This window comes from Bubalus bubalis, chromosome 3 (assembly GCF_019923935.1).
Source record: "Bubalus bubalis isolate 160015118507 breed Murrah chromosome 3, NDDB_SH_1, whole genome shotgun sequence".
Classification (NCBI taxonomy): Eukaryota; Metazoa; Chordata; class Mammalia; order Artiodactyla; family Bovidae; genus Bubalus; species Bubalus bubalis.
This window is the reverse complement of record NC_059159.1, coordinates 106,575,185-106,588,140: the sequence shown is the minus strand read 5'-3', so window position 1 is coordinate 106,588,140 and position 12,956 is coordinate 106,575,185. Positions and strand designations below refer to the sequence as shown.

At 41.2% G+C, this 12,956-nt stretch overlaps 1 protein-coding gene across 1 annotated transcript in view; it reads left to right on the top strand.

Annotated features, from left to right (window-relative positions):
• The window catches only part of DOCK8 (dedicator of cytokinesis 8), a gene marked incomplete in the record, with an annotated part of 208,370 nt that overhangs the window by 148,114 nt on the left and 47,300 nt on the right, over positions 1–12,956 (top strand). The window contains 4 exon segments of the mRNA XM_045165057.1: positions 715–864; positions 2,680–2,793; positions 6,867–7,022; positions 8,842–8,981. Of these exon segments, the coding sequence (XP_045020992.1) occupies positions 715–864; positions 2,680–2,793; positions 6,867–7,022; positions 8,842–8,981 (560 nt within the window).

The window sequence follows — 12,956 nt, the reverse complement described above, 5'->3', positions numbered from 1 at the left end:
TACATATACATTAAATATGTATTTTAAATATATAATTATATAAATATTTGCATATGTATATATGTATATTTAGCAAGCTAGTTTTATAAAACTCACAACATAATTTCTCCTAGAGACAGTGTTCCAAATAGTGGTTAAGTTTCCAGCCTGCATACTATAGAATTGTTTTTGGAAAAACTTTTCTCCCGTTCTACTTGAAGCTGACATAAGAGGGACATTTCTCTCTTCTCACTATAGTTTCAGAGACAGAAATGACTTCAGTTTACATCAAAAACAGTCTCATAAACAGCTCCTTTTCCTGTTAAGCTCCAGTTCCTTTTCCTGTAAAGTTGTGTGCCATGATAGGACGGTGCTGCAGTGGTCCTGGCGGGGCGGGGTGCAGTCCAGGTCTGCCTTCCCAGTTGAGAGAAGGGGAGTCTTGTGATGCTGCAGCTGAAGAATTAAGCTCCCTGGCTTTGTCAGCATCAAGAAGGGAGCCCCCTGACCTGGGGTCAGGAAAAGGGCACCCTTCCCACCTCCTGCTGCCATGGTAACCATCAGGGTGTCAGGAGCAATTTTCAGACCAGAGTCTGCATGGGCAACCAACCACCAGCACAGATAAAGTGTTAGAAAGTCCATTGTTAATGAGCTTTTCTTCCAGGCTTTCCCCTTTTTCCATAGTGTACAAGCAGGTCACCACTTTCCATGTTGACATTTCCCCCATCTTCTCTGTAGGTGAAAAGCATGGCCCAGTATGTACATAACATGGACAAGCGGGACAATTTTCGGAGGACTCGTTTTTCTGACCGTTTCAAAGATGACATAACTACTATTGTTAATGTGGTCACCTCGGAGATTGCAGCCCTTTTAGTAAAACCTCAGAAGGTAACTGTGTCATTTTACTCTTCACTGTCTGAAGTTTTTTACCCTGGGCATAAATTATTTTCATAATCAAAGAAAAATAAGACAGTAATTAAAATGTAACTAACTGTACATGACAACTAAATTCACTTTGTTATACTGGACAGTACCCTGTGGTGGGGCTGGGGCATTGCTATTGAAAATTACAATGTGGGGAATTCCCTGGTGGCCCAGTGGTTAGGACTCTTGGCTTTCACTGTCAAGGGCCCGGGTTCAGTCCCTGGTTGGGGAACTAAGATCCCACAAACCGAATAGAGCTTGTACAAAATGAAATTATAATATGGAATTAAAGCAGTTTAAATTATTATGTCAACACACTATGAGAGGGAATATTTTTGTTCTTAGCAAATACACCCTGAAGTTTTATGATATTTGTAACCTACTCTCAAATGGTTCAGGAAAAAAAAAAAAAAAACTGAACATGAAGAAAGAATGATAAAGCAAATATAGCAAAATACCCAGCACTGATGAGTCTAATTAGAGGAGTTCTTTTGACTATTCTTGCTCCTTTTCTGTAAATTTGAAATTATTTCAAAGTAGAAAGTAAAAAAAAAAAAGTAAAATGAAATAAAACAAAATTCTAAAATCTGAAGCCAAATTAGAAAGTCTATAAAATTTGAAGCAGCAATGATCATTATTAATACCTTTATCATTATGAAGAATTTGTTTGCTGCTCTGTACTTAGGAGAAGAAACTTCTACCTGGTCATTTCTTATGGCAGACTTTATGAGAGTGGCGATGGTGTCTCATTTTGGCAGGCATGAAAAATGAGGCACAGTGAGGTTGATAAATTTTCCAAAAGTCAACACAGCTAGCAGCAAAGTCAAGACTGAAGACTCCAAGCCCAGCATATTCAGACAGATACTTAAGTAGTGGTCCAGGTGGAGGATGCTAAGAGCATGAGGGCTTGCCACACCATGGTAGCTGTGCAAACTTCTTTACCAAGTCTCCACCCATGCCAGTGGCTGGTCAGCGTGGCCTGAATTTGCAAACTGCTCATCATAACAAGAGGAAAACATTTAAAATCATATTTTCAATAGTTCAGAGCAAATTGATTTATCATTCTGAGAATAGAGGGCATAAACATGAAAAAGTGAATCCCTGATTGCTCTGAAGTGCTGTAAAATCCCTCATAAATATGAGCACTGAGAAGTAGTAAAAACTAAACCCTGGCCTCAATTCATGCAAGAGTTCACTCTACTGTGTATGACTGTGCCCTCTCTTAGGCTAGGAATGCTGTCTAATTGGAGAAAAAAATTCCTTAAGTAAAAACCGATTTTTTTAATCCTGATTACATTTTCTGTAACAATCCTTTCAAATTAAGAATCTGTCTCATTCAAGATAGTAAATACATTTCAAATTACTTTTGCTAAAACAGTCATTAGCAGAATCAAATTATAGTAAAGCAATATAAAGAAATTTAAGAAAATGTGAGAAACCAGAGTGTAGGAAAATGTTCATAAATTCAGGACCTTATTGTATACAGAGAATAAACTCAATTATATACAGATAAATATGCACATAGGAAAAAACACCTAGAAGCAAATATACCTAAATACTAACAGTAGGTAAGGAATTACTTCATTCAACACTCATGACATCAATTAGTTTCTAAAGTATATCGCTATAGTTTTGCAGGGTTACCTGCTTTGCCCAGTATCTTTCAGAGGGACACTGGCTGAAAAGATATGACCTGCCTCTCCCAACTTCCCCCCACCAGGGCCCCAAGGTTTACTAGCAAATGATGGGGGTGTTTGTATCAATATGCTTGTTTTTAAGGAAACTGAACAGGCCGAAAAGATCAACATTAGCCTGGCTTTCTTCTTGTATGACCTCCTCTCACTCATGGATCGTGGCTTTGTGTTTAACCTCATCAAACATTATTGCAACCAGGTGAGTGTTCCCTCAGACCTAGCCCTGTTGCTCCTGGTTCCTTCCCATCTGACGTGACGCTCATTGCCATGGCGTGCTCCTTCGTTCATTGCCAAGTTAGACAGTTTGACTCCTGTACGTTCTGGGTTTTGTGGTACATTCTTCAAGTCATTTGTTTTGTGCCTTGAACTTTGGTAGACACACTAGTTTGTGCAGATTCCTGGAGCATTTACCAAACCAGCACAGAAGGGCCAACAAGGTCCATGGGCATTGAGACTTATTAGTGATACAAACTGCTTTCTTCAGTTTAGCATTTAACAGAATTACATGACTATGGGATTCAGTTTTTGACCAGGTATATAATTGAAAGCATGAGGTCTCTTTTCACACATTAGGGTAATTAATTAAATTGCAGTTGTGAAATTCTAACATTAAAGAACTCTAGTAAAATCAGTCAAAGAGACTGAATTTCACTGAGCAAAAAGCAAATATTGTCATCTGGTATACCTGCAGGGTATTAGTTTTAAGACCCTTCTCAGTACCCCCAAGGATATCAACATTTGTGGATGCTCAAATCCCTTCAATAAAATAGTGTAGAATTTGCACATAATTTACACACATCTTCCCATATACTTTTAGTCATCTATGGATTGCTTATAATATCAAATATAATGTAAATGCTGTGTAACTAGTTGCCTGTGCAAAATCAAGTTTTGCTTTTTTGGAATGTTCTGGAATTTTTTTTCCAAATAGTTTCAGTCCTCAGTTGGTTGTCTCACAGATGCAGAAACTGTGGATATAGAGGGTTGACTGTATTTTGTAATTAAAGAGCGTATCAGTGCTGTCTCCCCAGATTTTTCAAATGGAATCCTACTTTTGTTCACTATTCTCCTCAAACTATCCCAATAATAGAAATATAAGTAGCAGTTACTGTTGCTACTCCTTTTCTTTCATATTCCTGTTTTTAGGACCCCCATCACTGTCATTGCCACCAGCATCACCACCCACCACCTTCACCATCACCATCACCGCCACTACCCTTAGTTTCTTCCTATGGACAAAGCTCTGTGTTCACATTATAGAAATCATCTCTCTTGCTTCTTGCAAGGTGTTATTGTCAACATTTTGCATATGATAAAGCTGAAGTTTAGAGGAGTTAATATGCAACTTTTCCAGGGAAGAAAGAGCCATGGCTGCTTTACTCAGGGTACAATGAGTTAATCATTCTGTTCCACCAGAACTAATAACTCTCTGTAGTTAGTCCCTTAGTGACCATAAATAAGTCATTCAACTTCTTTGAGTCTCATTTCCTCATTTGCAAAATAAAAGGATCTCCCCTCCCCTGCTAAAAAGACCATGAGTCTAAAGAGACTCCTAATAAGGAAGATGGCTTACAAAGAATCCTAAGGAAATATCAGAAGTACCAGAGCAGGAACATCTTGTATAGCCTGACCTCCTGCCCCTGCTTGAATCTTCTGTCCCTATCCCACCAGAATGGTGGGAGGAGGTGGTGGAGGAAGGTGCCATTTCCCTTTGCCGTCACTCTTAGGTGTTTAGGATGGCAGGTCATTGGATGAATTGCAAATACGAGTTAATCTGTTTTTCAAAACTTGATGTTGAATATATGGAAAGAAAGGACTGGAACACCACTATAAGCCCAGGGTTCACCTCTGGTATACAAAAATGTATCCATGACACTTGTTAAACTGTAAAGCAGACTCTATTCAGGACCATTGTGATAGGTATAAGGACCACTGCACTGGACATTTCAGTAGGGGAGAGAGATTGCAGTCAACTCTGAATACAGAAGGAAAAATACCAATTTATAGCCAAGGAACAGGGTAAGAGTAGTAAGTGGATGAAAAACTACTTAGAGAAAAATCAGGGGTAAAGGGAGAATTCTGGTCAAACTAACCTAACAGGATTCTTGCTGAAGGCAGGTTAGGGTGATCAGAACCACCTGGGGAACATGAGGGGTGAGGAATTTGGTCAGATCTCAAGGGTGAGAAATTACAGCTGAACTGACTTAGCAAGATCGTTGTGAGAATTGGGCCACCGAGGCTACAGCTTTGGGCCCTGACCTTTGCGAAGGATGTTTGCACACGGGATGCACCTTGCCTGCGTGCATGCTGAGTCACCGCAGTCCTGTCTGACTCTTTGTGGCCCCATGGCTTTACACGCCCTGGAGCGACTATAGCCCTCTAGGCTCCTCTGTCCATCAGATTCTTCAGGCAAGAATGCTGGAGTGGGTTGCCACGCCTTCCTCCAGGGGATCTTCCTGACCCAGGGATCAAAAGTGTCTTACATCTCCTGCATTGACAGGTGGGATCTTTACTATTAGTGCCATCTGGGAAGCCCAAACTGCTCTTTACTCTTTCTTAAACATTGCTAAAATTATTTTTGAAATTTTTGTCTTCATTGAAGTTTTAAGGGACTTATGAAAGATGCCCACAATGTGGCCTTCTTTCAAATGCAGGTATCTTGTGCTTTCAAGTTCTGATAGCAGGCTTGACCCAACAAATCTGTGAGTGGCCATTGAGTGAAGGGCATAAGACTGAGTTTTAATTAGTTTAATTTGCCGGTGTCCCTGTTCAAAATCAGCCAGTAATACACATTGATAAGAATATGGGTTCTGGTAAAGGTTCATACACAGAAGTCATATATTCTATTTTTTCTATAGTACATAGTGCATTCATTTTTTTTCCAATAAATGTCTACTAACTACAGATTCTATAGGTAAAATGCCATAACACAATGGCTTTTTCCTAAAATGGTTTAAAATATGTGCTAATTTAAATTATATAGTTTATAAAACTGCTCTTAAAGTGCACGAAGAGGAAGCATGGCCATTTGTAAGGGTGAGATGCTTGGCTTCCTGTGCTGGGCCAGCAGAGTCCTTGTGGTGATATCCTGAGGTTGAAGCTCCATCCCTGGTGGCTCAGATGGTAAAGAATCTGCCTGCAATGTGGGAGACCTGGGTTTGATCCCTGGGTCGGGAAGATCCCCTGGAGAAGGAAATGGCAACCCACTCCAGTACTCTTGCCTGGAGAATCCCATGGACAGAGGCGCCTGGTGGCTACAGTCCATGGAGCCACAAAGAGTCAGACACAGCTAAGCACGCACAGCACAGAATGTCCATCAAGCCCTTCTTTGCTTACTCCGTCACGGCCCGTAGCGTCCCAGTCCTTCAGATGTCAGCCTGCCGGAGGGAAGCAAGGGGTCTCTTCCAGACTGTCATGTTTGCCAGCTTTTCATTGCTTTTTTTACAGTTGGTTTGTTTGAAAAGATTTTTCCTGAAAATTCTCTGAGCTTTCTCTTTCTCCTCCACTTCCTCCTCTCCCACTTTTGGGGCTTTTATGCGGGGACTACATCCTTTCGTAAGTAATTTGGTTCTGTCATCTAGGGACTGGTTTGAAAGCTCACCAGTGGGGCCTTTAATTAGAAACCACAAAGAGCACTTGTGGCATTCAAGTCATCCAGGCCTATTTCATTAGTTTTGTGTGGCCGCATGTGGGGTCAACTCCTTTCCTTTAGTTTCTCAGACACGGTAGGATTTTTGTGAAATTTTATTGTGTTACAGCGAAGACATACCTCCAGATTATTTTAGGCATGAGCTTGCCATCCATCATATTAGAGATTTGACGAGGGTGGGGTTGAGGCAAGCATTCTCATTATGGCCAGCTGTTAGATTGGAATCCTAAAAGGAACAGTAAAGTGGCTCAGTGGTAAAGAATCCGCCTGCAATGCAGGAGACACAAGTTCGGTCCCTGGGTCAGGAAGATCCATTGAAGTAGGAAGTGGCAACCCACTCCAGTATTCTTGCTTGGGAAATTCCATGATCAGAGGAGACTGGAGGGCTACAGTCTATGGGGTTGCTAAAGAGTCAGACATGACTTAGTGACTAAACAATGACAATGGATGAAAACTTACTGGACCTTCCTATAATGCAGAGCTTGCCATCTGTTGCCCTGTCCCACTCATTTTTATTCCACTGATTTCTGTAATCTGGGGAGAAAGGATAATTTTGTGTCTGTCAACCTCAACTCCATTCACCATAGAATAAAACCTCTTTTTCCTCCTCATTTTCTTACCAGCTGTCAGCCAAGCTCAACAACCTTCCAACGCTCATTTCCATGAGGCTGGAGTTCCTGAGAATTCTCTGCAGCCATGAGCATTACCTCAATCTGAACCTCTTCTTTATGAATGCAGATACCGCTCCAGCATCTCCCTGTCCCTCCATATCTTCCCAGGTAATCAGCTAACTGGAAAGTGTTTAAGCTATTTCTTTGAATTAGCTTGGCTTAGTCATTTATTCCTATGCAGGTTGGTCTTCGTAATTAGAAGAAAAATTGAGTTATTCAAACCAGGTCAGTTGATCCAGATACACATACGTATGCTACCCAAAGTTATTCCATCTAACTAATCATTTACAAGCTATGTGATTGTTTTCTGTCTGGGTTCAAGGGTCCCTGCTGAGGCCAGCTAGAGCATGAAATCTGTATGCCCTGTGAAAAATGTCTAATTCATAGAAAAATCACAGATCTTCTTTTGCTGACAGTCTGTACTTTAGCTTGACAGTCTCCTTTGCTCACTTCCCTTTTCCTAAACCTTAGCACCATAAAATTTATGAAATTACAGTTAGTTTCCTTTATATTGATTCCCAAATGATCTAGTAGTAGTTTTTAACATGGATACTGTGTTATATCTTTGAATGATCCTAGAACTTTCTGCTGATTCTGATACAGAATGAAATTAAGTACAAAATGATTCCACCTTGAATCATATTCTCGAAAATTTAGTTCTTGAAACACTAAAAATATCTCCTTGTAAAATAATCAAATGGTCTGTTTTATAGAGTATATTTCTAAAAATTCTTTTTCTTAATCAGCACAGAAGAGTAACACTTGTATTAATATTTACAGATGAGGCTTTGACAGCATGACCAGTCTCTTTTTGTAGATCAATATTATGCAGGTTAGGTTTGGTGGGCCCCACATTTCACAGGATGTTAGGAGGTATTATACAAATATAGAATTCTGAAGACAAATCCATTTCAGAAACACTGTGTTAAAAGATTTCTTTGCAATAGGCCATTCAAGAGTCTCTAACTTGTTTATATAAATTACAATGCCCCTGGGGTGGCAAAGGAAGTAGGAGGAGGTGAATGATAAGCAGTGCTTCCCAAAATGACTGGACTCTGGAAATCTCTTTTTTTCCTCCATTGGTTTGGGGGACTGGTGTCCTCTAGAAAAACTTTATAAAGTACTGCTGTTTAATAGTCACATTCCATATATAGGGAACAAATCAGTAGCTCAGAATAGCAGGCAAGATTTCTTCTTTTTAGGTTTTCTTTCAGATGCATTGTCTTTGGATCCTAGCACAAAGGAGGAGGCTTATCTTAATAATTCTTTTAAAAATCTTAGCTATTCATGCCAGATGACATTCAGATTCAGATGTGCACCGCATGACCATCTTCCTGTGAACTGGGGAAGAGCTGACTTACAAGCAGTTGTTCCACACCTGCCAGCTCTGCCCCTCGTCCTCCCCCATATTCCCCTTCTGACCACCTCCCAGCATCACCAAACTGGAAAGGCTGGCTAGAGACATTTGGAGCCTCTTGGTGACATATGAAGTACGCCCTAAGAACAGAACACAGGTATTGGCCAGAACTGGTAAATGTGACACTTCCCTGCCTGATGCTGCTTCTGGTTTCCGGGCTAGCAAAATTCAGGCAGTGTAGGTAAATCATATTCAGAAGTGTAAACAGGAAACTTAAATTAAGGTAGCAGTCTGTTATAGAGGAATCACCAGCTCAGAGCCACAACATGGGGTAGAATCCCCATTTCCCTATCCAGATGTGACCCTAGGATTTTAGTCTTCGCTAGTTGAGCAGAGTGGACACTCTAAGTCCCAGTTTCTTCATCTGACACGTAGGGACGTGAGCAGTAACTGCTTCACTGTGTTGTGCCTACAGAGCCTGGCTGGTAGCATGTGCTTGATGCATCCTTGCCATCGTGGTGTTAATTCCAGTTCTTGTTACTCAGAAAACTGCCCCTTACATTTCTATAGAACTCCAGCTCCTGCTCCAGTTTCCAGGACCAGAAGATCGCTAGCCTGTTCGACCTGACACCGGAGTACCGCCAGCAGCACTTCCTCACCGGGCTTCTCTTCACCGAGCTGGCCGCTGCCCTGGATGCTGAAGGGGAAGGGTATGTCTCAAACATTTATAATGGAACAGAAAGCAAAAAAAAAAAAAACAAAAAGGATGCTCCTTACTAAATTTTTGCACTCTGATTTCTCTTCCTTGGTGAAAAACTCCACCATTCACCAGTTCCAAGGAATAGAAGCAGCCATGTTTGTTTGTTTTTTTAAGAGTTCATGAATGCTTTATTTTTTTTTTAATTTTTTCTTTTATTTTATTTTTTAACTTTACAATATTGTATTGGTTTTACCATATATCCAAATGAATCTGCCACAGGTATACACGTGTTCCCCTTCCTGAACCCTCCTCCTTCTTCCCTCCCTATACTATCCCTCTGGGTCGTCCCAGTGCACCAGCCCCAAGCATCCAGTATCGTGCATTGAACCTGGACTGGCGACTCGTTTCATATATGATATTATACATGTTTCAATGCCATTCTCTCAAATCATCCCACCCTCTCCCTTTCCCAGAGAGTCCAAAAGACTGTTCTATACATCAGTGTCTCTTTTGCTGTCTCATATACAGGGTTATTGTTACCATATTTCTAAATTCCATATATATGCATTAGTATACTGTATACACACCAAGGAAACCAGAATTGAAAGAGACACGTGTACCCCAATGTTCATCACAGCACTGTTTATAATAGCCAGGACATGGAAGCAACCTAGATGTCCATCAGCAGATGAATGGATAAGAAAGCTATGGTACATATACACAATGGAGTATTAGTCAGCCATTAAAAAGAATACATTTGAATCAGTTCTAATGAGGTGGATGAAACTGGAGCCTATTATACAGAGTGAAGTAAGCCAGAAAGAAAAACACCCATACAGTATACTAACGCAGCCACGTTTTTAGAAAGTGGTGCCAATAGGAACGTGGAAAGGCATGAGGGATGGAGAGTAACCATAAAATAGCTCTTTTCAACTGCTTATTCATTAAGAGGTAGTTACCAATTCTACCAAGGCCTCCAGTGGCTCAGGCTGTAAAGAATCTGCCTGCAGTGTGGGAGGCCGAGTTCGATCCCTGAGTCAGTAAGATCCCCTGGAGAAGGAAATGGCAACCCACTCCAGTATTCTTGCCTGGAGAATCCCATGGACAGAGGAGCCTGGCGGGCTACATTCCATGGGGTCCCAAAGAATCGGACATAACTGAGCAGCACAACTAAGCGACTAGCACTTTCACTTTACCAGTTCTACTAGGTTTCCCTGGGATGCTTGGTTAGTGAGCTGCTTAGAAACAAAGCTGTTTTTGAGGTGTACCTTGGGTGACCTGTATGCACAGAGGCAGCAGCCAGATGCACTTGGCACACTGCTGACAGGGGCTCAAATCCAAGGAGTGTTAGGATTGGAAAATAATCTAGATTCAGCCCTTTTAGTGTTCAGGTTAGGCCCGTGGAATTGAAGGAACTTGCCCAAAGTTACACAGCAGACGCAAGTCTAGAGACCGTGGTCTCCAGAGTCCCTCCCTAGGGCCCACCCTCTTGTACCACATTAGCTCTCTGCCTGAAAACCTACTCCTACAATGCCTACCTTCTTCCTCCCTCTGTTCAAGAAGTTTCTGAAATAGAATGTGCTGATTAATGGCAGCATTACTGTATGTTATAGATTGTTGTCTAATTCAAGATTCTGAAGTTTTCTCAAAGTATTTATAATTTTGTGACAAAAATAGGACATCTCTGTATGAAACAATTACAAGAGCACAAGTTTATGTAACTTCAGTAACAAGTGTGTCCCAAATGCTTTGTCCATACTGATAATGCTTAAGGGACTGTAGGTCTCTCTCTCCCAGCAGGTCATTGTGGGAAGTCTGATGTTCCCAGCTCTGAATTCTGCCCCCTTTCAGAAATTCAGTCACCAAGAATATCCTTAGCTTTGTTTTCCAAGGCTTCAGTTTCATCAAACTCCTCCCAATTTTCTCAGTAGAATTTTCTACCCTATGCTGCAGCTGCTGCTAAGTCGCTTCAGTCGTATCCGACTCTGTGCGACCTCATAGACGGCAGCCCACCAGGCTCTCCGTCCCTGGGATTCTCCAGGCAAGAACACTGGAGTGGGTTGCCATTTCCTTCTCCAATGCATGAAAGTGAAAAGTGGAAGTGAAGTTGCTCAGTCGTATCCGACTCCTAGCGACCCCATGGACTGCAGCCTACCAGGCCCCTCCGTCCATGGGATTTTCCAGGCAAGAGTACTGGAGTGGGTTGCCATTGCCTTCTCCATTCTACCCTATAGCTAACATGAATTTCCACAGCAACACGAAGTGCCTTGACACATATGCTGAGAATGTGCTGAGAAGGAGGCTTGTGCAGAAAGAAAATTGCCTTCACACACACACATGCACGCATACTTTATCTTAATTGTCCTTTGATAGCAGAGATTTCCATGATTTCTGAAAGCTTAATACTCTTTAGTATCTACATGAGTGGTAGTCTCTGTTTTCCATTTCTCTTCTAGTGAAATGTCTAAGCAACCAGGCTTTGCATCTGTTTTGATTCCTCATAAGATTGTTGCTATTATTTTACTAGTAAGAGAGTAGAGTATGTTCAGAGATCATCATGTAATTATGTTTAATCAGATAGGTCTATTTTTTCAAAGACATACACAACACACACACACACACACACACACACACACACAGTACCTTTTCTACCCCCCAAAGGGTAACTAATTAAGAGCGTCACTCCTTTGGCAAAACAATAATTCCTGATTGTTGGTTTGTCAGTTATTCTCCTGGAGAGTCATTAAAAATACCATCATGGACTTTATATATGAGCAGAAGTCTCAGAAACAATTTATTTTCCTATAATACATCCTTTTGATCAGTTATTCCTTTGGCTGCCAAAGCAATTAATGGTCTCACCAACACCCACCCATCTGAGGCACAGGGCCAGTGGTACACATCTCAACAGCTGAACTCCTGAAAGGAGCCATAGCTCTAGATTCTAAGGGATCGCTGTGGAACCCTTCTTACCTGAGGGTGTCCACAACATCCATACGTCACTAAATCCATAGTGATTTTCAAGCATGTGTAAATTATCTGGCATTTTTGTGCTGTGCTACCAAATGTTTAAAGAAGAATTAATTCCAATCCTTCACGTTTTTCCAAAAAATAGAAGAAAGGACACCTCCAACTCATTCTATGAAGCCAGCATCACCTTGATGGCAAAGCAGATAAAGATATCACAAGAAAATTGCAGACCAATATGAATATAGATGTAAATATCCTCAATAAAATATTTGCAGACTGAACTAAACAACATATATTAAAAGGTTATACACCAAGGCTGATGCTAAGTCACTTCACTCGTGTCCGACTCTGTGCGATCCCAGAGACGGCAGCCCACCAGGCTCCCCCATCCCTGGGATTCTCCAGGCAAGAACACTGGAGTCGGTTGCCATTTCCTGCTCCAATGCATGAAAGTAAAAAGTGAAAATGAAGTCGCTCAGTCGTGTCCAACCCTCAGCGACCCCAAGGACTGCAGCCTTCCAGGCTCCTCCATCCATGGGATTTTCCAGGCAAGAGTACTGGAGTGGGGTGCCATTGTACACCAAGGCTAAGTAGGATTTAGTCTAGGAATGCAAGATTGGTTTAGCATCTTAAAGTCAATTGATATAATAAAGGACGAAAACCCTACTCAGTCATCACAATAGAAGAATAAAAAGCATCTGACAAAATCTAGTGCCTCTGGAAAACACTCCACAAACTCTGTAGGAATATGTGAGAATTTCCTCAACCTGATAAAGGCATCTATGAAAAACCCACAGCTAATATCATACTTATTGGTGAAAGATTGAATACTTTCCTTACAAGGTCAGGAGCGAAACAAAAATATCCAGTCTTTCTTCTTCTATTCAACATTTTACTGGAAGTTCTACCCATGGCATCAGTGTTGGAAAGGAAGAAGTAAAGCTGTCTCTGTTCACAGGTGACATGATTTGTTTATAGAAAATCCTAAAGTTCCCGCTAAAAAAGCCATTAAAGG